This window comes from Cebidichthys violaceus, unplaced genomic scaffold (genome assembly GCF_023349555.1).
Source record: "Cebidichthys violaceus isolate CVI_PGR_0920_01 unplaced genomic scaffold, fCebVio1.0.p SCAF_10, whole genome shotgun sequence".
Lineage (NCBI taxonomy): Eukaryota > Metazoa > Chordata > Actinopteri > Perciformes > Stichaeidae > Cebidichthys > Cebidichthys violaceus.
The window spans coordinates 1,517,771-1,545,000 of NW_027176263.1; the positions used below are offsets into that span (position 1 = coordinate 1,517,771).

Here is a 27,230-nt window from a genome sequence, read left to right on the forward strand (position 1 = left end):
TCCTCTCACTGCTGGTGTGACTCACTGCCTGCAGGCACCTGTGGAGGGGGAGGGGCTGCTTAGTCTCTGCCAACAGCAGCGTACAATTAGGGAAGTCCCAATCAAGTTTTTTCCCACATTCAATACTCCTATTTCCTAGATAACAGTGCACCCTTCAAGTACATTAGCGTTATTAAAATCAATGCACATGCTTCACAATTTTGCTGTGTTGAGTGTTAATAATTACAAAGACATTGGTGGTGAATATTTCAGCTTTCTGAATCTCTTATGAAACATTGCTCATTTCCAGTAGGACAATAATTATTCAGAAACACCAGGGAAGAGATATTATTCAGTTGAGCCATGTGTGATTCAGCATAGTATTTAAAAAAAACAAAAGGAGAACATCAAAGAGGGATTTTAGGTTATAGTTTATTTGGGAGTTTTACCATCACGGCCTTCGTAAAACAATTTAAAGTATTTATTGGCAGTTTATTGTACCGGGTTGCATTATATTGCACAGTTGTCTGAAACAGAGGTTGGGAAGTGTCGGCTTAATGCGCATTATTAAATTCCAGTCAGGAATTGTAATAGCAGTATCTTGTAAATGAGATCTTGAATGGTATCTAATGAGATTCCTTTTGAGTTTATTTCCATCGCCGTCTTTGTGCTCTGTAAAATCATGGAACACTCTTTGGTTCCCACCATGACACTTTGATGAAAGGAGATCCAACCTGTTTCAGCGCAGAGTTTAATTTGTGTATTCTTCTGTTGCAATTTAAAATCCTCACCCAACTTGTATGAAAGTTGCACATCGTCACTCACACACTAAGGGATCCCTAACAATGCGTTTTAATTGTAATAGCTGTATAATGTATTTCAACCAGTGTTGTAAATCTGTGGGCGATTCAACTGATACCGTTGAGACAAAAAAAAACACTTGAAATACTTGTTATGCTGCACAGCCTACCTTTGAAAACTATCTTGTAAGTCATAGAGAAAAGCAGGCGACTGTAGCTCAGTGGTAGAGCGGGTCGTCCTTCAGTCAGAGAGTTGGCGGGTATGAATGGTTAGTTATGGGTGGCCATCAGTGTGTGAATTGATGATTGACATTTAGTGTAAAAGCGTTTGAGCGGTCGGAAGGCTAGAAAAGCGCTACACAAGTACAAGTCCATTTACCATTTCTGATAATATAATATAGGGTAAAGGGTGAATAGGCACACAAGTGTGGGGCTCAACACATATGGATTGTCACAAGTTGTCAATAGCTCATGTTCTTGAATACTTGAAAGTGACTGACCACAATTTCACGGTGACAAGACTCCAGGGTGTCACCGCACCTGGTCGAGAAATAGTCCCGCCAACATGAGACACCAAATTCTTAGATTCAGTGTTCATACAGATTCAACAAACAAGGTATGATTATTGGGAATTAGGGATTTAAGGTGCTGGTTGGTGGAAATATGTTTACCTGTGGACAAAGCCAGGCTACCTGTTTCTTCCTGCTTTCAAGCCTTCATGCTAAGCTAAGCTAACTGTCTCCTGGCTGTATCTTCGTATGTAATGCACAGATATGAGAGTGGTTTCACTCTCAGCTGGAAATTGAATAAGTGCGTATCCCCAAAACATCGAACTCCTTTCATCTTCGATCTACATTGAGTGTAAATCACATATGCTACAGTATATCATACTGATTCAGTAATTATATGGTACATTCTCTGTTTTAGTTAATGAAATATTTTTTTTGGCTCAGGACTCATTAGAAAATGATGACCATAAGAAAGTACAGCAGATTGATGTTCCTTCTGCCAGTGCGGTACTCAAGAGCCTATTAGGTTTCCTTGGGCCTGCCAGCACAGTATTGAAGCATTTGTTTTGACCTAGCAAATTAAAATGTCTGCTCTTATCAATGCCCCCGAGGCAAGAGGGAAGGAGATAGAGAGATGTCTCTGTCTGTCCTTGTCAGGTCGCCGGTCTGCTTTCCATCACTTGAGTAACCGCAAAACTGCTGTCAGACAAAAGAGCGCTTTGCCCTCGGTGTGTGTGTTTCTGCATGTGAGTGTGCACCTGTGTCTGTCTATGAGTTAAAGAAAAGAGATGTTTCTGATGCAAATAGAAACTTGGCATTTCCAATGACCGTCATATAACTGATAACATCCAATTCTCAGCCACATCTGACAAACAAAGGACAACACATAACCACAGGTACTGTCTACAGGACTTAACCCTCTTCCTCCGGCATGAGATTGTTCTCTGCACAGGGTTGGACAAGAATCTCGAGAGGTGACTCCTATGTACTGTTTTAGTTTCAATATATTATGGCTGTCACTGTGTTATTTTTAGATTTATTCCTGTTTTGGCCCACTTGCATGCACTTCCACTGCCAGCAAACAGGTCTCGGTTGTACATGCGACTCCCGTCTGCTTCTGCTGATGTAAGTTTGGTGCAGCAGCAGGGTTCCTAATGAGAATGTATGGCTCTCGGTGCAGACCGCCATCAGGCTGCCCTGCTCTGAAAATGCATCGAATTTACTCACAGTTCTCTCTTTCTCTCTGGTTATCCCTCCCTCTATCAGCCACTCCTCTACTGATGTTTTTGTTTTTTTTCTTTGCTTTTTCTGTCGATTCCCTCGTTTACTGAGATGTAAACTTTGTTTCTTCCACCCTGGCTTGGCACAGACACAAAGAAGAGCTGCATCCTCCCATTGCTAGTATGTTCTTTGGCAGTCTGTACATGTGGGTTGGAAAGGTGTCAGGGGTTGGTCAAAGGTAAATCACACATACTACATATTAATGGACTGCCTGCTGCTGCGGCATGACCACTGCACTGCTCAGAAAAGCAAGATTCATGCTCATTTATTTCCATTCAACTTATACCATCTCTCTATTTCACATCATTTCATCTTCTCCTTTCACCCATCAGCCATCTGTTGCTCAAAGAGATCTCCATTGCTTCTTCAGTCTCATTTCCAATGACCCTCATGTCATTTTTTTATCTTGATGCTCTGTCAACCCAAACCTGCCTGCTTGCTCCTCAGCATCACCCTCTAATTAGCATCCTGGTGTGAGATTATTGCTCTCCCTCTCATGCTCGTTCTCGCACTCTCTTTCTTTCTTTATGCGTCTCCCAGGATCGATCTAACAAAATGCAGAGCTCTGCTGTTACCCTTCGGGAACGGCCATTTGACAGATCCAGTTCCTGGCAGCATGAGCCAGCGAACACAATGGGGCAGGGATGAAGGTAGATAGTCACTGACAGCTAACAAATAGGCCCGGGGGGATTGAACAGGGTAAGATAGCCAAGTTCTACACGCATTGAACGCCTGATCTCTTTACAGAGAGTGAATGAACCAAAGTGGCAGTGAATGAAACAAATATGAACTTGATAAAGGCATCACATGTGTGGGATTAAGACCAGATGTAAGTGCAAGTTTTCCTGACAGCACAGATCAAACTGCTTTTTTAAATTAATTTTTTTCTAAACATATTTAGACATTCCTTTTTTATCACTCTGGCATTCAATAAAAGATCTCATTCTGAGCACAACAACGGAAAAAAAAAATAAAAGCCTAGAGCGATCAGTGTTTGGAACAGGTATACAAAATATGAGCAAAGAAGGTTTTAAATGAAACCTGAGGCAGCAGATGAGAGAATCCGGAATAATCGTAATTCCCAGAAGCCCTCCACTTTGCAACACAGAAAAGATGCTACATGACTTGAACACTTAAAAAAAAAAAACACAAGAAGTAGATACAGGATGAAAAAAAGTCTGCACTTCAATAGATTTAGAGATATTTGTGGATGATGCTACTCTGTCAGAACACTACACTGTGCTGTGCCTAACGTTACAAGTGTTTTACTGTGTAGAAATGTTTCAGATCTTTCAGTAGTTTGTCTAAAAATATAATAAGCTAAAAATACCTAATACAGTCATAAGAGAAGGGGAAAAGCATTTTTTCCAACAGAATATATGGGTTAAACAAACGGCAGTGATAAAATAATAATTACGTTTTAAATACATGATAGATTTGGGCAAATAGATTTAATTTAGCGGTATTTAAGTATGTTTTTGCAGTCTATACAATCAGACATCAGACTTCAGAGCTGGCTTTCACTCTTTATCCTTTAAAACAGATGGCCTGTAGTGGGGATATAAGAACAGTGTCCCTCCCTCAAAGGGAGCTTTAATTTCCACTTATCAGTCATGGCTGAGAGGTACACCAACAGGTACTTAGCAAGAGGGGCTCTGAATGGAAGTGGGTAGTTTGGCTCGACCATACCCGTCAGCAGTCTCACTCAATCATTCTCCATCCAGTAATGCTGCAGATAGAGCCCAGATCTTGCTCAGTGTGTCATCACTCGCTAGCTAACTCCGCTCTTCCAACTTCACCATTACATCTAATACTTGTCTACTTTTGTTTTGTCCACCTTCAAATGGGCAAGTTCAAACCTGATAGCAATACATTACACTAAAATGTTGACACTGGCGATGATGTTGTGCCATAAAGAACAGAAAAATGTCTTTATGTGTACACAAGCTTGTTGAGAGCTCAGTGATAGCATGAGATGCATTACCTGCTGCATATGCTGTACCATTGGGGCTTCGAGGCTTTTGTGTGCAAAAGAGGCCATTAACTTTCTCCTTTAAAGGGATAAGTAGGAGGTGCAGGATCCTTGTCAAGGTCTGCATTCTACCTGCAGGAGGTTCTTAGTAGAGCAGGAGTGTGGGATTAGCCAATTAGCATCACAGGGCCTGTATAAAGAGGCTTGTGAATTTAATACAGTGAACAGACAAGTAGGCAGAGGAGAACGAGCAGGAGGGCATCTGCTTATTAGCTGTTAGATAGGAACTGAAGAATGGGGTTCTTTGTGGGCATGGTCCAGATGATCTTTACACCTTGTTAAAATCCAAATTCTTGAGTGGAACTTGTAATATATGAACTAAAGCAAAAATGTTATTCTCCATGAAAGCACATGTGCTTCTACATTTCAGTATGGCAAAACAGCTTTACCAGCAAAGATGAAACAATCTTACTTTCACTATCAAATATTTCATCCTCTTGGGGAACTCAACATGATTATTTATCCTTAAAACGTTGACACAAGCTGGTCTTTCAATCTTAGATGTACTTGGAGTAATACAGTTTTCATCAAGGCTAGCTGTTTCCCCTGCTAGCAGTGTTTATGCTAAGCCAGCTGGCTGCTAGCTGTAATCAATCAGCTCATCTAACTCTCAGCGAGAAAATGTATAAATTGTATCTCAAAATGTCGAACTGTATCTTGAATAAGATAATCCTTTATTTCATTATGTGTATGCAGAGAATGAAAACATATAAAAAAAAATATATTTTAAGCTGTCAGCTCCCATGAGAGTGCAGCTGATCTTGGGCTGCTTGGTTCACTCTGCTCCCACTTTGACCTCAGGGCTAAACAACTACAAAGCCAGTGGGAAATCGAGTGCTCGCCTGCTTGTTGCACTCATTTACAATACAGAGCGGGAGGGAAAGCGCGAGGGAGAGAGATGGCAACATCCAAGGAGCAAACAGGACTTGGAGATGAGGACGAGGACTGGAGAGTTAGAGAACGTATAAGTGAGAGATGGTTTGAACAGTGGAGCTGTTGGGGAGGGTAAGATGATGGGCAGTGACAAGAGAGAGAGAGAGAGAGAGAGAGAGAGAGAGAGAGAGAGAGAGAGAGAGAGAGAGAGAGAGAGAGAGAGAATAAAAGATGGCAAAAAAAAGCAGTGAGTGTGTAGGAGGCCTGAATGGACACAGTAATAGGAAAAAATGATTCCAATATCTTCCAATGTTAATTAACTGTATTTAATTGTTAAATAACCAAACACCACTTAATCCATTTGTTTTATTTGCATTCAAAAGATGATACTAGCATACCTTGTTTTATTCGGTGTTTCATATCTTCACATAATCTTTTGGTATGTCGTATAATGGGGCCTTGAAAAATGTAGAATAGGGAACTCCTGCAGGGACTGTGATTCATTACCCAGCGCTTCTACCAATGTCGATTTAGAGAGTCTCTCTGGTACTCTCTGCATACGTTTAATTATATGCAGCCAGAGAATCGTGAGGCTGACGAGGGACCTTGATTAATACTCTGTTAGACCATGAGTACTGCAATGATACTGTTGTCCTGACAGGTGATACCGCCCCTGTATGAGAGTCAAATGTAGCGGTAGCTACGTTTAGCTGTAATAGAGGTTTATTATTTTTCCAGGAAGAATATGCTTGCGAGGATTGAGTGATGATTTATCCCCTGCACTGCATTGTGGGTGGAAACTACCGATGCACTGGAAATGCAAGCAGCTGTAGAGAGATCAAATCCTACAGGAATAAATGAGGGAGCAGAATGCACACCAGGGAGAGTAAAGGTGGGCATACGGGCAGACAGACACGCGGAGTGGGGTTTAGAAACATCACACGTAGAACATGCTAGGATCTGAGAGACAGAGACGAGACAGCTGGAGTCCTCAAGCAGATGGCAGCTCAGGTCTGCTGGGTCATTCAGAGCAGTGATCGCTGGAGCACCGTTCAGAAGACAGTGATTCAGCAGTAAGCCACCTGTGCCTCACACCAAAAAAAGAACAAAATTGAACAGTATGGGAGCCGGGGTAGTGGTGCGAAAAGGCGTATGGAAGACTGGCTGGTTTGTGATTTTAATCAAAGCAGAAACTCTGAGGCTGAGGAGATGAGAAAGCAGCCTCGCAGGACCGGGTATTAGCTCACCCCGTCCTGACACTTCAAATTGATGTTATCAACATAGTAATAGACCTACTTTTGCCAGCTCCCTTCACGCAATATGGGGGATGACAGTTTACTTAGGGACTACATAAAGTAGATCATATTTCCACTAGGTTCTCTGTCTGCTTACGTTTACCTCAGTACCTCCAAGCAGATGGCTTGGCCTGGGTGTCTTCCACGCCACCTGTTGAAGTGGCACACTGAAAAATATGCGGCACTGTGTCCCTTCGAGCGGTACCTGGAGATACAAGTAGTGCATTAAGGTTAATCTGGGATTAGATGAAATTTTGATACCCTTAGAGATTATTGTGTTATAGCAGCAACATAACAGGATTCAACAGAGACTAAAATAAACACGGCAAAAGCCACTGATAGAATTTTATAAAATAATAACTAAAACAATATGCAATGTGGCATTATTAAATTATATCCACTGCTAATACTAGTTCAAATTAATATTTACTTTATACACAAAATCACAAATTTTTTAACTGAATCAGACTTTATACTTACTAAATGGTATTGTCAACTTCCCCAATGTTATTGATGAGTGACTTCAGTATGAGGTGAGTTTTGAAAAGTCTGATATCGTCAGACCTGTCGATCTGCTGTCACGGCAGACAGACTGGTCCCGTTTACTAAAGCTGCAGAGTGGAGATATGTGCCACACATTACTCTCTGTTCAAAGAATCATGGTAATAAATGGACTGCATTCATAACATTGAGATATGGACTATGAGCATGTGTCAAGGAAAGAGTTTTCTTGTTGTGTGCAGAGAATGTGAAACCCTTTGCAGCAAATGATCAATTACTGACAGTATGAATTAATATTTATTCAAAGAACAGTTGGGACAGAAATAATATCTCAGAGGTTCTGTCACCATCCTGTGTACTGGCATGTGTCATCGTGTACTGCAGATATATACATTATAATAATAGAATATTAATAATACATCACCCTGTCACAAAAACCCCATGCACACCCATGTTGTAATAGTGTGTCTATTGCTGTGGTGGCTAATATTTATAGCTTTAGTCATCAATTAAGTTGACTAATCTCATAATGTAAGAAATGCAACATCGGACAACAATTCCCATAATTCACCTGTGCAGCCCATGACACAAACACAACTACAAGCATACAAACATGGCTTACATCTTTAATAATTATCTTGTCAGTGAAGGTGTTGCCAGGGAGAACCCACCTGTTATAGGCTGACAGTATGCCCTCCCACGTAAAGTTGAAGAGGACAAATAGTGAGGATCTCTGTTTTTGGAAGGCCATAACCCAGCGTCTTACAATGCAATAAGTGTATGCAGGCTTTTACCCTTTAGAGAATACGTCAGTGTCAGCCCCGCCAGGAGGGCAAAGCCCTCTTTCATTTCATGCATGAGGAGCCTCTCTTCCGCATTTTGTTGTTTCTCTGCTGACAACTCAGCTCCCAAGAGAGGAAATTAATAAAAAACTAGAGTGCAGAGCACAACAGAACAAAGAGAAGGGCTGGCAATTAGGAAATTGGATCCTAATCCAAGAAATGATTAGTGATTTGCTGTTGAGGATTTTAGACAATAAGAACTCCTGGAATTCCACCAACGGGTGCGTGGGCTCGATCTGAAGGTGTCTTGCTGAGTTTAAGTAGTTTTGGTGCATGCCTCACACGGGCCAATTTCCTCATGGCACTAAGCGGTTTAGTGAAATGACACAAAAATAAGGTGTAACTGATAATTCACTTACATTTATATGTGCCTATTGACAAATATATCATATTTTTTTTACTTGGCAGTCCTTGGTCATCCATGCACACGTATGTTTTGACACATGCCCCCATCAGTAGATCTTTATTTAACTCAGGAATGCGTGTTGTTGGCAGCATGATGCACAGCGTGCCACCTTGACATTTGTCTACAGATGCTCTTAGCAAACTTTAAAATCCAGCTGCCTGTTGGCTTTGTTTTGTTGGGAAGGAGTGTGGTACCTTAATGGACTTGATTATGGGAATCTGTCTTGTGACGGCCATTACTGCCTGAGTTTAATGTGCACTCTCAAGGTAGTATGTTGACATTTTCAGCTTGGCACATCCAAAGGCTTGGCTCGTCACGCATGCTGCTCCTATGTGCCCATGCCTTCCAAGGATAATGAGCTAATTTGTTTTTCAACAGGACAGTGCTAACGCTAGACTGGGAGCGGATTGCTAGGGAAAAGGCTCTTCTTTTTCTTCTTCAAAAGAAAGAACCATTATGTGGCGCAGAATTGCTCCGAATGATACATTTTGAATCTTCAGACAGATTTGTGATCAGTTATTAGGGTTCATTATATAGTTGGAGAAGGTAAATTGTGCAAGATGAGAGTAAAAAGATTTTACCAACGAAAGCCAAACATGTTTATCACAAACTGACAAGCAGAACTAGTAATTATTCTTTTGACTGTTTTCATATCATGTTACAGAACATATATACATATAAATGGGTGCTTTATTGTTACAAAACCACATCAATTCATGAATTATGTTCAAAATTGTATTAATATAGATTATAGCATGTGCATGTGAATTTCAGATAATAACAAAAGCTTGTTAAAACTTGGACGATTGTGTAGCTCTGAATTAGATAAACTACTGACAAAAGCACATGAATAGAGATTACCATTCGTTACAGAGTGAAGGAGAGAGAATCATCTTCTGCATTAACAAATCTGTCAATGCACAATTAACTTAAATCATTCCAGATGACTTGTATATAAGCCGACCCCCCGAAGAGAAAAACGTTACTTAAAATGGTGAAACAGTTCAGTGAATGGTCCTCCATCTGCCTCACTGCTGTTTGTTTACTTTTACTCACACCATTACCCTCATCTAAATATCTCCCTAATGTTAATTGCAATTTCATTAATGTCTAGCTCTTCTAAAAGTGTGGAGATCTCCTGTAGAGTTTATAGCACTTCCTAATGTCACCAACATATCCGACAGAGCAACAACGGTTTCCCATTACGGTCTTCTTTCTCACCACCAGTCTAGTATTTACTAGTGATCAGCCTTGGTTTGGCTTTAGCTTGCCACATGCCAACCCAATCACTAGATACAACTCTGATATATCTGGAGGTCCTTCAAGGAAGTTCCTGACGTACAGTACCAGCGCCAACCGCTACATTGCACAGGTCCTGTGTCTTTTAACTGATGCATTTGTCAACTCAGCAGAATGAATCAGCCCATCAAGCTGATTTAACACTCAAGAAGAAGGTTATCCTTACCATGAGTCAGGTCTCAGTTATTATTGGTAGCTGACGGTTCAGAGGAGTTACTCTGTGAAGCAGGTGAACACCTATCTGCCATCAGGCTGGCATTCGAAACACATGTCCGGCTTCGTTCAAGCTGTGGGAACAGGTGGCTGTGATCTTGTGTGCCAACATGAGCCTCAGTGGAGCTGGTCAGTGTTTGTAGTATTATGCCCAACATACTGTAGTGGATTACTGCTGATAGCATCATGTAAGCCATTGTGATGGTTAATGCAACATCATTCCAGTGGAGGATGGCACTGGAGCTTTGTAGCTGAGGCTATTTCTTTACAGCGAAATGACTTAAACCTAAATTTAGGCCTATGTGAAAAAATGTCTTCCAACATGCCAACATCATATAAATAATGCAAATAGCATTTTGAATGTCGAACACTTATTGTGTTGTGTAGGGTTTAAATCATACATTATGTGTCGTACATTTTTGGTGTGATGTCGGATAATCCTCTGCTCGTTTGTCCAAACTTTACCAGACATCTGAAATGAAATGCATTGCTTATCTGCCTAAAAAGTGCCTTGTTGTGTCGTTTGTTTGTAGTTCGGTATAGTTTTACGTTGTATTCAGTGTGACATGATGTATAGTGCAATGTAGTTTCCAACAGAAAATGTCCTCCTTACAATTCACACTGCTGCGAAAGAATAAACTTCTCTCGGCTATTACTTTGTCACATGGCACTAAAGTACGAGCTATCTGTAACCCTCCACAGCGGAGTAGCATCCTTTTCACTTTGAACCAACAAACAGCTACTACTCTGCTAGTGGCGACCTCTTCTTCTTGACGTCACAGAACCAAAATGTAGCAGCAGGACTTTTAAAACTTGTATCTGTGAGATGTTTGGGGAGAACAATAAATCACTCTGCTACTAAAAGAGGTTATACTCCTGAGTCCTCAACTACCTCTTTACACTGTTATCACGTAGACCATATGTGCTCTGTGGGGATATTATGAAACAAGGTGCTGAACACGATTTCAGACCGACACTACATTTCATCGGATTTTCATTGAACGAACATAAGTTTGCTCTTTGTTAACTTGTCATGAAATCATTGGCGTTGCTTATTTATTTGTTGGCGTGGTCCCATTATTTCACCAAAATGCTTGGTGAAGGAACAAGACCTTATAAAAGATAATTAAAACCTGTGTTATTCAATCCTCCATTCTTGTGTTGTCATCTTCTATTCTACTGTAGCACAAAGAGGGAACGCATGCCCTGAATGAACTTGTGTTAATTAATAATTTATCTCGAATGTTTGAGGTGTTGGTCGAGATGCAGATGGGCCAAGACAGACAAGGGCATATTGTGATAAGCAACATGCACAGTGAGAGGACAAGGACAAGTGAGAGGCAAACACAGAGGGATCAGATGAGAGAAAAGATATGTGGAGTGAGATATGTACACAGGGAGAATGAAGGGAGACCAGAAAACTATAGACAAAGAAATGAGATGATATCAGCGCAAATGACACATTACCAAATGAGAGCGTGAGATGTTTCCTAATGTTTCTAATTCCAGCAGACAAGCAAAGGCCCAGCCTGTCCCTGTCCCAACGGTGCATGAGTCATGATTATCCTCCCACAATGCTAGACAATCTCTCTCCATAACACCATCCAAATCAATCATCACCAAACCAAAACACATGTTTGCCATATAAAAACTAGGCTCCCTGTTTCAACATTCAGCACTGTGCTGCCAATAGAGAACCTTGTTCCAACAGGCATTGCTGCATGTTAATTGTCAGAAGGCTAATCAGCCTCATACTAGCGGAAAAATACAACAAACACGCACACCTACGTCATTGTGTATGCAAAGGACTGTGTTACGCACATTACCACATTAGCCCTGGAAGGAACAGTGGTTGTGCTAAGTTGATGAAAGAGCAAGTGACAGTCGAAAGCACCGAAAAAGGAAGGAAGGAGTGGAAAGATAGCAAGGAAACACACACATTTAAATGGCTTGAAATAGATGCTATTTTCTTCTTGATTTAATGAGACATCAATATGATGTTACAATTGACCCTCTGCTGCTATTCCGTCAAGCTCTCAGAGCTACCTTGGAGCCCACACTGTCACTAACTGCAATCCCCTACTGCATTCACTGAATAAATATTATATTTTTGGAAAAACAAAAAGCGATTTCAGAGATACCTTCAGTAGCTAGCGTAGCAGAGACGGTTTAATGCTAGTTAAAGATTCGTAACGTACTTTTTTTTTCTTTAGGATAGTTCCTTCCAACCTCTTCCGGTAATGAGTATCACTATTGCATAAAGTGTAACCATGACTAGCTAGAAATTCACAAAACCAGGCTGAGAAAGAAGAAGAAAAATAAACAATAGCATGAGTCGATTGAGCAGAGCCGGTTAGTGTTTGGACCCTGGTTGAGCTGGCTGAGGCTGCGCTATGATTGGTCAGTCTGCGTCGACGGTGGGATTTAGCAAAGGGTCGGTTTAAATCATATCTTTTATGTTACAGGATGAGACGCCCCATCCATGTTTGCTTTTTGAAGCACACTAAGTCACTACCAATTGTCCAATAGTTGAAACTGATGTCACATGGCATGGTAGCTAGTTGTATCACATTTTGGTGGTGTTGTTTATATCATTGTCTGGTGGCATTAGTTTCTGTGTCAAAATAGCAGTCAGTGACTCAGAACTCTCTGAAAACTCAAAAGTGAGTGTGTCTCCCCAGTTCTGCTCTGTTTTTCTTTTTTTACTGATTGTATACGGAGTGGATTCTGTTGCTTTAGATCTATTTTCCCAGGCTGCAGAGATTTAGACTCGAGGCCTTTTTCTGTTTCATCCCTCTCGGGTACCAGCTGTCGGAAAATATCCCCAAGCACGCATTTTGCAGGGCACAGCAACTATCTTCTTTTGTCAGAAATAATAAGAGCTTAAAAGTATATTTAACATAGGCACCCAGGCGAAGAGACATGGAAGCACTGCGGACGAACTAAGCCTTGTTGTCAATCCATTTTGATGTTCGATATACTATATGTATTTTGATTGATATCATTGATATCATTGATATGACTATTGCATATACATTTGTTCATTTGATTTCCCACTGAGCAAAGCAGCAGCCAGTTCCATTGTGAGCTACTAAAGCTTTTCAGTGCATTGTGCAGGTTATGACAGCTATAAATGTAATATATATATATATATATATATATATATATATATATATATATATATATATATATATGTATATATATATATATATATATATATATATATATGTAGTATGTAATTCTACATTAACATTAAGAATTTGCATTGTGATAGAATATCTGTGAACAGTTTTGAAAAATGGTAGTGCAGTTGAAGACTCATGTTGAGTCACATGAAGTTAAGATAATGCGCCTCATAAGAACAACAGGCTTCAGTGTACAATGTTTTAAAATAGGAACAGAGACACAAGCTTTGTCTCACATTTGTACTGCAACATTGCCACAGCGAATTATTCACACGTTAGTGGAGCCATCTCCGCCATTAGAAATTCACAAAGTGCTTAAGTCAACAATAAGTGGCTTTACAGCAGTCATAAGATATGATAGTCAAGTGCCATTGACTTTATGAGTTGTTGCTCCATGAGAAAAGTAGATTTGATATAGGATAATGGAAATACATGTGCATTTTTTTTCTGTTTTGGCATTTCCGTAGACAGGGATGTGGACAATACATACTACATATAATATTTCTCTCTCTTTTTTTTCATCAAAGTATTTCTACGGAATGTCTTTCCTTTATTAGACGGACAACAGTTGATAGTTGACAGGACATAACGGGGGCTAGATGCTTTGCAACGAGTCCCCAGTTGAACTCAAAATAGGGCCGTTGCAAGCACATGGTCAGCATCCATAATCAATTCCTTTGAATTTAATTATTTAACATACATCAGTTTTACAAATGCACAGATCACAATCACAATACGAAGAGATTTTGAACTTCACAGATCTGTTCATCTGTGTATACAACTGTCTGAAAATATTGTGACATCCTTTTGTATCTATTTACAGATTGTTAAACCTGTGCGCATGGTTTGCATGACACGCACAAATCAGGTTACATTTGCATGTGCAGTTTTGAGACTATTTTCACGTTCTCCAGCTCCACACAGATCCACAAATGCATGCTGTGTTTATGTGTTGGTGACAAACAGGGACATTTGGGCTTTCAATGAAATTGGGCATTTCTATCTCAGAATAGCTTGTCAACCCGTGATTAGACCACATACATTTACCTACTTTACACCCTAAACATTAGCTTATAGATTTAAATATGTGGTTTAAATAAACTACTAGGTGGTGGACTTGTTCTTCTGCTGGGAAAACATCCAGCCCATTCTGGTTTAACTAGGAGAGACCGGTCCTAAGTTTATGTATCTTCTTCGTCATCTTTACTGAAGTTAGGCTATATGATGTTAACACCGATTAAACTATCCTAACTGACTCAGTTTTTTTATGGCTACACCATTCTGTTAAATGAAAATAGGGTTGATGTCTTGTGAATCATTTTGGATACACTTTTCCAAAATTCAGCATGGAAGCATACTCCATCATCCATCAAATATGATAACAAATAACAGATTCTAGGTGAACTGGGTCAATGTAAGTGTCAAGTCGCAATGGGCAAACTTGAAGTGAAACGGTCACACTGCAGCCGCCTGATGGTAGTAAAACCGCTTCAGCTTCCATAATCACTGCCCCTACTGGCAGATAGATAAAGCATTGCAATTGATTTCCACACACGGTGCTTAGAGGCATTACGTCATTGAGGGGGATCACATGCCACCAAGGACCAAGCAGGAAGCCAGCGGGGATCTGTCACGGCCCAGCCGGTAATTTTATATGGCTTTACTGTGGGTTAAATATTTGTTCAGACTTTGTCAGAGAGCTTCCAATCCAACTGATTTCAGAGGCTGTATAAGTTTTGGTGGTGTTATATTAAATCCCATTCTATTGTGAGGTGTTACTGTCCACCCCTGTGGACAAAACAGAAATTGAACATTCAAGCTTCACAAATGTAATATTTACGTGTTGTGCTGTACAGGTCGTGTGTTTGTGTCCACTCCCTGTATATAAACAGTATCTACCATACTAAGTCTGTTTCTGCCGTTCTACCTGTCTGGAGAGTATAAGTCACAGCAGTGAAACACTCCTTCACAGTTCAGATGACACGGGCAGTCTTAGCATCAATAGTATTGATAGGGATATGTACCCTTATCTTAGTCTGGCAGCAGGAGTGCAGGCATGGGGAAAATGGCCGAGAATGAGTGAGTGAATGAAAGATAACGATAGAGACGATTCACTCTTACCGAAGGTGCAATGTTGCCGTACACTTAATGTTGAGCTAAGCCGTGGTCCAGCTGCCATACTGAACTCTCCCACTTCTCCCTTCTGTGTGGCGAAGAGCTATAATGTTGTGGGAAGCTGCCAAAAGCAGAGTGGAAGGACCCATTCATAATGAAGAAATGACATCCGGTCTGCTCTTAGCTGAGCGTGATAAGGATCATTTAAAGCTCTTATGAATCTTCCAGCAGCTAAAACATAAAAAAAGAACTGTAATTTGTGCCAGTTGTCTCTGCGGAATGCTTAAAAACCATCAATGACCAATTTGGCACTTTATCTTGTAAAAAAGAGTATGATCCAGGGTTTATACACTAAAGTACACAGATGTAAATGTATGGAAGATCTAAATTGCAATTTCTTCATTGCTCTGACTTTGAAACGAATCAAAAAAAATTAAATAGCGCAGTCAATATTCACATTTCTTTTGTATCACATTCTAATTTACATTGAGGTTTAACATTCCTTATCTAATCATTTCCATTTAGATGGAATAAGTAGCTGCTCATCCTTAAAATAGGAAGGAGCATTACAATTCATGTTAAGCCTTTTCCAACGGCCTCTGAATGACAGACATTTAAATCTGAATAATGTAGTACAATCTGTCACAATCAGATCACCATTGTCACTGAGGGTAGAGTGGTGAAAACAGCTGTGCAGTTTATTTTAGTGGTGACTCCTTAAAATCATACGATTGTGCTCTGAGCCAGAGCAAACTAAATGAGACTGTCTTATCTAGACTGTGAAATCACTGAGACAGCCCCAATTTATGCAGTATTCACTACATCAGTGGTGTGGTGGTTTGTTTCTACCCTTCATATTACATTGGTAAAATGAGTGCAAGACACTGATGCCATCATGTTTTTACAGGCAAATAGATTGAGTGGCACAAAGTAGTAATATCTTCTTTCAGCCTGGTGTCTTGATGCTATAATTTTCCCTCTCCCGGGACCCTCCGTGCATAACTGAACTGGTCTGATGAGGCGAGGACTTCTGCAGAAAAATACTGTGTGCTTTTGTTGATCAGCCCGAATCTGCATGGCAGATGTCCTTTTTAATGGTTTCAATTATGAGTGTAGGAACATGAAAAAACCGCTTACAATGCCCCAGCCTCTTCCCTGATTTGGTCTCTGAATTTGCTGACAGCGGAGCAAAAATCTCATTGTAATTTAAATTGTATCGGGGTTTTAAAGATATGCAGTGATGATTAGATGTATTTAAAAATTCATCCACCTCTACTGAATTCATCGTTCATCAATCAACCACATCATCACAAAGACGAAAATGACTGCTTCCCCACAATGGGTTTGATAGATTAGTAAATCTCTTTTTTTCCAAAGAAAGCAGCTGTTGTTTGCATCTCCCTATTGCAACTCCTTTAATTACAGCAGACTTAATTGACTGTTTAAAATTTCTTCCACCCATCCATTTCCATCCATATTCCCAGTCAACACATTCTCACACCAATGAGTCAAACTATGACTCTTTATATACCCCTCTAGAGTTAGTTTTGTACGTGTCAATGACGACATGTCAATATGTGCTTATTACAGGTAGAGTGACTTTTCAACATCACTTCAAAATTCACAGGAAGTAAGGTTCAGGCAACAAAACTATATAAGAGCGTTATTGCCGTTAGCTTGACTGACTAATGACTCGAATCTCTACCGAGTGACTAGCAACTAGCGTGACAAAAGTCAACTTCACTTAAAGATTTGCATTGGGACACCAACAGTGGTGTCCTGGACAAAGAGTTTTGTTTTGCTTTAAGGTGTATATATGAGACTGCTGACATTAGATGTCATCTAGCTAGCAGGGAATGAGTGATAGCCCCTGTCCACTTCAGGGGGAACATTTAAGAGTCATTATTCCACCATTATCATCCTCGCCAATGACTGTGGAGCGCTCCTGCCTCCTATCAGTGGGCTCTCTGCTGTATAATGGGCCTGGGGTGTCCATTATGAAGCCAAAATGGCCGCAGACAGACTTTAGCTACAGTCTGCTAAAAGTGGCTGAGGTATACGGGAGTATGGGCTATAAAAAGAAAAAAAATCTATAGCTTTATGAGTCACTTTTCTATTAGCACAAATGAAGATAAAGTTTTTGAATTTTCCTGCATTAGCATATGGTGGAACAAGTGAAATAAATAATAGATGAAAAGTTCTGCAGGCACAATTTAAAGGCTGCCAATCATTCAGATCACAGTCTCTTTTGATTACAGTAATGAAGCAAACATTGCAATTACTTTGATCTGCAATTTATAATTATATTCATTATCAACTAATCTGTTGGATATTTTCTTTGAGTAATCAATTTGTATAATCTATGAGACGTCAAAAAAAATGTCCTTCAAATGTCTTGTTTTGTCTAAGAAATCCAATTGAACATAATATAAAAGACGCTCACAGAAAAGTGGCAAGTCTTCACATTTGAACCACAGAATGGTTGCCATTGTACAATTAATCCATTAAAATTGTTGCTGATTAATTATCATTGTCATCGACTAATTCCCGAATCAATGAATTGTTGCAGCTCTAATATATTTATGTTTAAAAATACTACTAATAAGTAATTCTCAGGAACAGGACTGTCTCTGTTTTCAGAGCGTAGTACAGAACACAGTCTATTGTTGCCAGCTGACACATTTAGACATCGGATCAGTGTTAAAGCATGCTCTAGATTTGTATTACTGTCAATCACATGACTTTCTGCTGAGCAGAGTATTAGCATTTCATGTTGCACAAAGGATGATTTGCCAAGTGCCCTGGTGTACATACTGGCATTCATGCAAGTCTCTGTCTGTCCCTCACACACACACACACACACACACACCCACATAGACACACACACACACACACACACACACACACACACACACATAGACACAGTAACACACTTCCTGCTCTGTAGAAGTCTTTCTTGCACTCTCCTGAGCATTCATGCAAAAAGCTCCAAATAATCCTTTTATTTCCCTTGCACTCTCTTCTTGTTCTACTTTAACTACAGTGCATCTTCCTCTACCTCCGCTCTCTGACATTCCCGCTGTACTGCCCCTCCTCAGCATGTTATGTAGTTGCCCCTGTACTCATGATTTACAGAGCCTTAATGTACTCCTGTGCTTGCAGTCAGTAGATGAAATCGTCATTTGTCACATTAATAGTCCTCCCCCTCTGCCATCCGTGCACACACACACACACACACACACACATATACACAACCCTTTCCCAGTATGGCTTCATTTACACAGCACCCCCTCTTATCATCCTTCCCTCTCTCCCCCTCCTAACCCTTCCTTCTCAGGCCTCTCGCCTTATCCCTAATGCCTTTTCTCCAAAACACCTTCTTCTCCACCTTCCCCTGGTGTCATGGTGGATTTAACTTAATGGTGTCTTACCTGTATGTGTTTGTTATGTTCGTGACGTGCAGTCCTTATTCTGCTTCTTAAAATGTTCAATATTATATGGTTTATGTCATATCTTACAGTCTTGGTTACTTTTTGCTGCATTTTGCAGAAATTGAAGTAGACTTCATAATTAGGTGGTATTATGAAATACAGCGAGAGGACATTTAATTGCTGTTTTGTACAATATGCTCAGCTGTTTATCCAGAAATTATAAGAGCCCCGCTGTGTGAAAAATGGTGATTTGAATTTTAAAGGCAGCATTTGCAGTAGCCTGTCCCGTGTCACATGCAAAATTAGACGATCCCTGTAGTAGATGATTATGCAGCTCATAACAGAGATAGAGCCTAAAATTAAATGCAAATTGAATAATCTTCACTAAAACCGTTTTGCATTTGGATTCACATTACTTTCTCTTTTCTGTTAATTGCCTTTTTTTGTGTTTTGTATCTTTTAATCTAAGAGAGGATGCAAATCCAAACGAATGGGCAGGTGAAGAGTGTATCGGGTCAACGATTATGAAACATGAAAACAATACAAGCAGTGGTTGCGAATAAGAAAGTGGTATTGCTTAAAGTTCAATCTTGTTTCTTGTGAAAACTGTCTGATTGGTTAGTTTTAGACCGGAGGATGTGAAAGTAGGATGATCTGTTTTCTGCAGATGGATGTTTCAAACGCATTTTAAAACCAACTGTAGTTAAAAGTACACTACACATAAAGTATGCAATTGTGTTGCCTAAAATGTGCTGAACACACATTCTACAGTGATTAGTAAAGAAATCCCAGCTATCTTTAGTAAACACTAAACATATTGTCATTTTGGTAGAATGAATCATCTGTTTAGGTCATTAATCAACTGTCAGATCATTTGAAGAGCAAATCATGAGTGTCTAATATGTCACACCACTGCATACTCAAGTCTACCCATTCATTAAATATTTACCACCACTTAGATAGAACAGCTTTTCTCTTCAATTTCAGACACATTAATAATGTCGAAGATGGCATTTTCATCTTTAAAAGATATTTGGCATTTTGTTCCAGCGTTCATGCTGACCCGCTCTAAGAGGATCTGAAGCAGATTTTGCCCAAATGACATGTAAAATGTCAGACCCAACACAAACATTACAAGTACAGTATGTCTGCAGTCTGAATCCGTGTCGGTTTACAGATAAATGACCATTTGTACATGAAAGAGAGACATGGAGTGAAGGATGTGTGGGACAATATTTAGCTTGGACTGATTGGAGACATCATTTTGCATCTTACTTTCTGCATCGAGCTAAAATACTCCAGATTTTTTATGTGTAACTGTTCTGTGCGTTTTTTCAGAGAACCACATTGACTCCTGTTGCTCTCTGATTCATCTGCTGTTATCAAGTGACTGTTGACTTAAGCAAGCCTTTTTGCTTTAATCGGCTGTCTCATTCTTGTCTGGGGACAAGGATTAGACTCTAATCATTAGAGGATGCCCCCCTCTGAATCTCTCATCTACACATTATAATACGACGCCAGTACCAACCCCCTCCTTTCTTGTGATCTGTTCTGAACTGCAGAGGCTCAGACGTAATCCTAAGCAGGGTACACAAAGAACCATCTTGAATTTGAAAACCAGTTGAGCACACTTTCTTGAATAATGTACAGCGCTCTTAAACCTGAAAGACTTTTGAAATTAAAATCTTGTTGGAATTGATTACAGTTTGGATTAACTTGAAATACACATCTCAGCATGTTTAATCTTATTCCTTCTCCTCTGCTTTTTTCCTCCGACCCTGTTTTCCTCCATACATCTGCTTTTTTCATCGTCCTCTATCTCTTTTAAATACTTCTGTGTCCTTCATCCTTATTTCCTTTCTTCAAATCCTTGTCTCCACCCCTCTTCCTTTGCTCCTCTCCCTTCATCCACCTTCCCTGTATTGATTCTTCCTCTGTCCAGCATGTGAGCTGATGAACCAGGGGATCCTCGCTCTGGTCACGTCCACCGGCTGCGCAGCTGCGAGCGCCCTGCAGTCTCTGACGGACGCAATGCACATTCCCCACCTCTTCATCCAGAGAAATGGGGACGGTGCACCCCGCACTGCCTGCCAGCTCAACCCCAGCCCAGAGGGAGAGAGCTACACCTTGGCTGCCCGTCCACCCGTTCGAATCAATGATGTTCTGCTCACCCTCATCTCAGAGCTACACTGGCAGAAGTTCATCATCTTTTATGAGAGCGACTACGGTGAGTTGAGACGAATGAGAGCGGTTGACGGTCAAATGCATAAACATGACATCTGTATGTGAGAAGATTTCAGCTCTTTTACTTTCTGTTAATGCTCCAAGACCATCTCCAGTGTAGAGCTGAAGAAAAGCCTTATTAACACTAGAAATTCATTTGCTGGAAAGAATACACAGAGTCGGAACTAAGATGAAAGAACATCAAAACTCCCACGCAGACACACACACATAAACACAACACACACACACACACACACACACACACACACACACACGCACACACATATTGTACATGCACACTGCTAAAAAATATATCAAAGTTCACTAGAAATTGTCGGGAAACCATTCACCATTAGTAGCGTCTTCATAAAGACACCAGTCTGAGCGTAATTGGCTCATTTGTGGCACCGGAGAACGGTGTCCCAATAGTACTTAATATATCTTCAGATGTTATCCATTTCTGTTTCATTATCCTACCCATGACGCCCCCTTGGACCAGACCTTTTGTGACCCACATTTGGCAAAAGGCAAAGCACTGTGATTGCCAAGACAGTACAAGGGCAGAAAGATGAAGAGAATATATTGCTGCATTGGCATTTCTCAGATGATACTTTGCCACTGCTGGCTAATTTTTCTTTTTTTTTTTAACTATTTGGAAGAGTGCAATCTAGAGAAGAGCGTAAATCGTTTTATTTGTTCCATTCAGTGGAAGCTACAATTGATAAAGTGTGTAGTGAAGCAAGCCCTCAAGGGAATACAGCCACCCATGACCAAATACAAGTTTCCACACCACAGGTTGGTCCGTACGGCCAGTCGCAGTGCTCCATGTGAATTGAGGTGACATGGTGTTTCGCATTTACAGAGATCTGACATTGACACTGCTTCCCAAACACACATACCCACATACACACACATACACACACACACACCCTTACCTACATTTTATCGTCCCAGCTTCCTCCCTATCCATATCAGCCACCCTAGCACCATATCCCTTCTTATCCATCATATCCTACAAAACCCCAGAGTCCCTTAAGAAAGCTAGCAGTACCCTGACCTATGCTCTCTCCCCCATGCCCAGTAATCCTACTAATGTGAATTCCTGTACCTCTAATTCCATCACATTATTCTTCACCATCTCTCTGCGATTCATGCTCCATTGACTCCTCTTTCTGACATCCCTCAGACAAGCCTTTCCCTAATTGTATCATTTATATTAGGCCTATATATTTTTATTCTACAGTATTCATAGTTTTTATTAATGGCCCTAACTTGACTTCAAAGAAAGAAAATGCTTTGTTGCATTTAGACTACTTTTGCCATGTAGCTGTAGCTTAGCTTGCTGCAATTCTCTGGAGGGAAGCTTCTGTGTAGTGAAGCTTCATTATAATGTAGAGTAACTGGTAGCTTAGCACACTACACTTTCCAAGTCGCTTACACAACACTGCTACTAACTTCGGCACTCTTTGAATTTTATATTTCCCTTCTCTTTTTTTCCACCTTTCTTGCCTCAGTTGGTTGTTTTTTTCCCCCCAGATTAAACACTTGACCTTTTGCTTTACTTTCTTTGCCAACTCATCCACCTTCCCATTCCCCCTCACCGTACATGTGCTGAAACCCACAGAGATTTTACCTGACCTCCCTGATTTGCTATTCTTGTCACTGGCTTAAGGACTTCACAGAGTATATCTTGATGGCTGTTTGAATGGAAAGACCCTAAACTTGCTTGGGCTAAGGATGAGTTAGAGCATATCAACACCTTATATTGTCAAGTTTTTTCCACCCATTGGAGTGTAACCAACACTGCCAGCATTACATTATTGGATGTTCTTCTCTTAATTGCAATTTCTTTGGCGGCACCCCATATATCCTGTCACTTCTGTCTGAGGTTTCGTATTAATCTGTATAAACCTTTGTAAAATCATTACACTCTTTCATTACTTGATATTATTTGCTTTTACCTCTAGCAAATACCAGTCTGTATCAAGCATCCATGGAGCCACCACCGGATAAACTACTGAAGAGCTTATCCGCAGATCAAACACTCCAAATTCTTTTGCAATGTCATTCCCTATCTGACCAAAGTTATCTCTCTGATACTTCTCCCAGCCCTCCAGCAACACTTCTTTTGTGGGTTGGAATCATTGTGTCCCTGAAAATTAGCCTAATAATTTGCCATCACTTAATTCCGACTGCATTGTTCCCATTTCTACCTGTAGGGCAGGTGCTGGAGTTGTTTTAGAAGCCCCACTGCACACTCTCAATGCCTGTGCTGGAATAACATCCAATTTCCTTATAAGAGCCCTGGCTGCTGATCCATACGCTCTACTGCTGTAATCCAACACAGAGCTTATCAAGGCCACATACATTAAGTCTCTTCCTGGTGAAAAAGTTGTTTTTTCAATCATGACTCCACTCCACTGCCTCATCGCTCATTGTACTTTCTTGATTGCATGCTCCATATTCCTTCCTTTCTTACACAAGGTCACATCATCTGCAAACAGGGACCTACCTCTATCTGCTTTGAGAAGACGTCATCGATCATAACAACGTATAGAAAGTTATTTGTCTCACTAGCAAGCTCTCTGACTAGCTAGCTAGCTGTCTGACTGTCTGTCTTGCTTTCTATCCATCCATCTGCATTTTAAAGAATTTTCAATCAGTTTCCCCCTGGTGCGATACAGTTCCATTCATTGAATCAAATCCTATCAGAAACTCTTTATGTATAACATCTCAACCCAGCACAGTGCACCATAGCCTTAAATTGCAAGTCCTGTGAGAGGGAACCCATGTCTAACGCATCAGGGCTCGGTGTAACAAGGCGCCGTTGGTGAGAAATAGTGGATGGGAATACTAGTTCTAACAGAATAGCCTTTTTTTAAAGGCCTGCTAAATTAGGTGCTACAAAGTCTGCACCGTTGACATTTGTGCTTGTGTTACACTGTTTAACTCTGCACTCGTTAAATTAAGGAATGTAGCGGCTAATTAGGATCCTCATCACAGAACAGTCAAAATACCCATGGTGCCTGCCTGGAAGCAGTACTACAGTGACCCACACCACTGCCTAGAGAGAAACGTGCCGTCTGTAAATTAGTGTAGGCACATAATATTTAAAGAGATAGTGATGATGTTGAATTTAAACTTCATACATATGAGTAGGGAGAAGCAGCTTCAGCAGGTCATTCTGTTTTATTCTGATTATGTATTTGTGCGTGGTAATGAGTACTTTACATTTATCATAGGTAGCATGTTTACTATCTTAATTTTGAGTTGAATTGTGCGTGAAAAAAAGAACATTTGGTATTTATTACCTCTTAATTTATTCAGCCAGGGCTGACATGCTGCTTGATGAAAGTTGATTGAAATTCAGGTTTGAAAATGTTTCAGCTTTTTTTCTGTTGGCAGCAAAGTTTGACTCGTTTTTTGACCGCAGATTGAAATCAAATAGAAAAGCATTTACTTAAGGTGAACAAAAATACCAAGAATTTATTGTCAGGTAGTTTGATTGTTTTTTTTCTTTTACTATCCATTGGTGAATTTCAAAATTGAAATGTACTGAATATACGGTGAGTTACAGTTTTTCCAATAGATATTTATAAAAGTGAAATACAAATGAATTCTACAGGGCAATGTATTTTATCCATTTATAAATACAGGGTATATTGCATTGCAAACTGTTCAGAAACTACTTCTTTGTTCCCACTGTACTTCTCCCACCACCTCTTCCATCATTGTTAAACCTTCATAAGCAAAGAGGTTTTGATCATCACATCACTTCCAACTCATGCTGTCGGATCAGTGATTATCAAAGAGCGGAAATGAGATTATGTAACTTCACACATCACAGCACAGGAGCTCAGATCGGGTTCTCAGTGTGATCTTGTCAATGCCCTCCTGTCTTCTCTTTCCAGCTCTCTGTATGTGTTTAGCATGAAAACATTGTGACATCGCATTCAAGTTCCTTTTGTGATATTTGTCACATTCTCGGGCAATCTCCAGTGGTGGTAGTACAGAGCTTTTGGTTTAGGTTTGTCAGAAAAGCCTAAATTGTAATTATGTTGTGTCTTACTTGTAGATTTTACACAGATAATTAATTAACGGCTATAACTGATGATTATTTTCATCATTGATAGTCCAAATCCTAAAGATATTAGTTTCACAATCATGTAAGACTAAGAAAACAGTTTCAGAGCGTGGAAATAGTGAATTTTTGTCATTTATGCCTCAAAAATGTCTTTTTTGTTAACTTATCAACTCATTAATTCAGCTCAAGTTTCATGGGAAAATTAAAAGACCAAAAGAGCTGAGGGGCTTGCCCGCCATACTGTATATGAGTCAGTGCAAGTGCCTTAAGCCAATCAACAAATGATGATAAAGTAAGCTGCTTTGTAGCGCCAGGCAGCGCTACTGTCATATTATCAAAATTCATGTCAACTGTCTCAAGTTTGATAACATTTTGTGGCATGTAAAACAAATGGAAAACGTAGCTGTTATCATACGTAATAAACCAGATCAGAAAATGATATATATACACACATATATAAATATATATATATATATATATATATATATATATATATATATATATATATAGGATATATTACCTGCAATATATCATTATTCTGCAGTTGTTTGATTTTAAATTACAAAAACATGGCTGCAAGATACATTGAGCTGGTTTAAGTACTGTGATGCTTTTATCATATTAGACAATACAACATGCATGAATAAAACAAATGATTCATTGTCCGATGCACAAAAAGTCTGACAGTGAAACACTATATTTAACCATCAGTTACAGTACATTGATTTATTGGATGAGAATCTTGTCTGCACTGCCAAGGCCTGTGTTTCTTTTTCCCTCAGCCATAATCCGATTTACTGATTGACTATGACAAGACACTGCTGATGATCAGAGAGCTCAGTCTCTGGAGTATGATATCACTGCCTATAGAAAGATGGGAATATTTGAGTCTTTCAGAGATCAGAAAGATCATCTCATTCAATTATTTTTTAAATCAGATATTTGAAACCCATACCAAAATGAAAGACTGTCTGAATGAACATGTTGAAAAAGGACATTTAATTTACAGATTCAAAAGGCGCGTGATTGCTATACCAAGGCCATCTTTATCAAACACGTAAAGTAGCAGAGAACTGATTGATTTCTGGATTTGGTGTGATAAGATTGTGTTTTGCTGGGCTGTTATGTCATCAATTTGCTGAGGGTGCGTTCTGGTCTACAAAAGCAGATCCTAGTAAAGATAGAGCACCTTCTTTCACATAGCCTCAGGCATCACACTAAAACCTCATTATCTATATTACACTTTACAGACAATTCTGATTGTAGTCTATCATATTTCTTTAATCCTTTGCTTTTGAATCGCGAGAGCAACACCAGGCTCTCCAGTCATCTCAAGCAGCTGCCCTCCTTGACCCCAGGGGCAACGTATAGCTCGTCGTAATGAAGTGTGTCAGCGAAGCTTATTCATTCCAGTCTCCGTCAATGCATCACTTGCATAAAAAGCACATTATGTAAACAACCTCCAAGGCTTCACTACTTCTGGTTCCATTTGTCATTGTACATTTTCAACACATAATTTGATTCTCTGTTGTGAGGGAGCGTGCTCCATAATAAAAGTAACAGAAATAACCTTATTGTTGTGCTGTAGAAAGCCGACTTTGTATTACGACTGCGAAACATCCTTATTTGCCTTTACCTTTTGGGCCTTCAGGCATTAAGAGAGAACACAATTATATGATTATTCTATAACAGCCTATTGTTAACCAAAAGACCCTCTTTCCTTTGTTTTTTTCTTGTTTATTTCTTTTTAATCCATCCCTTCATTCTCTTTTTTTTTTGTCATTGAGAATAGTCCTCCTGTTGCAGATTTCAGCCATGCTCTCTGACTGCGCTGTAGGCTAGGCTAATGCCTCTGCTATTTTATTTGAAAAGGACAAAATACACCCAGTGCATGTCAAGGCCAAAAAAGTTCATCCCTCCCACTGAAAACTAAACTTCTTGATGGCAACTGTTCTTGCTTTGCAGTTAAGGACCATGTAGCCTCTTGTACATTGTGGGCACTCTTCTGAATCTGAGTGTCCACATATCAAATTAAACTTTCAAACAACTGTTGGCTGTTGTCTTGTGGCTGCATTTAAATGACATCGACAGTTGTGGGTTTAGATCCTGCGGTGAATCAAAAGATTACATTGGACCATGACCAGACACAGCGTTCAGTAGAA

The 27,230-nt window shown here is 39.9% G+C and overlaps 1 protein-coding gene across 2 annotated transcripts in view; it reads left to right on the forward strand.

The window, feature by feature from the left end:
* The window catches only part of grid1a (glutamate receptor, ionotropic, delta 1a), a 195,390-nt gene that overhangs the window by 91,644 nt on the left and 76,516 nt on the right, over positions 1-27,230 (forward strand). For both annotated transcript variants that reach the window (XM_068719898.1, XM_068719906.1), the window contains exon 3: positions 20,704-20,988. In XM_068719898.1, coding sequence (XP_068575999.1) covers positions 20,704-20,988 — 285 coding nt within the window. The remainder of the gene's footprint in view (positions 1-20,703; positions 20,989-27,230) is intronic.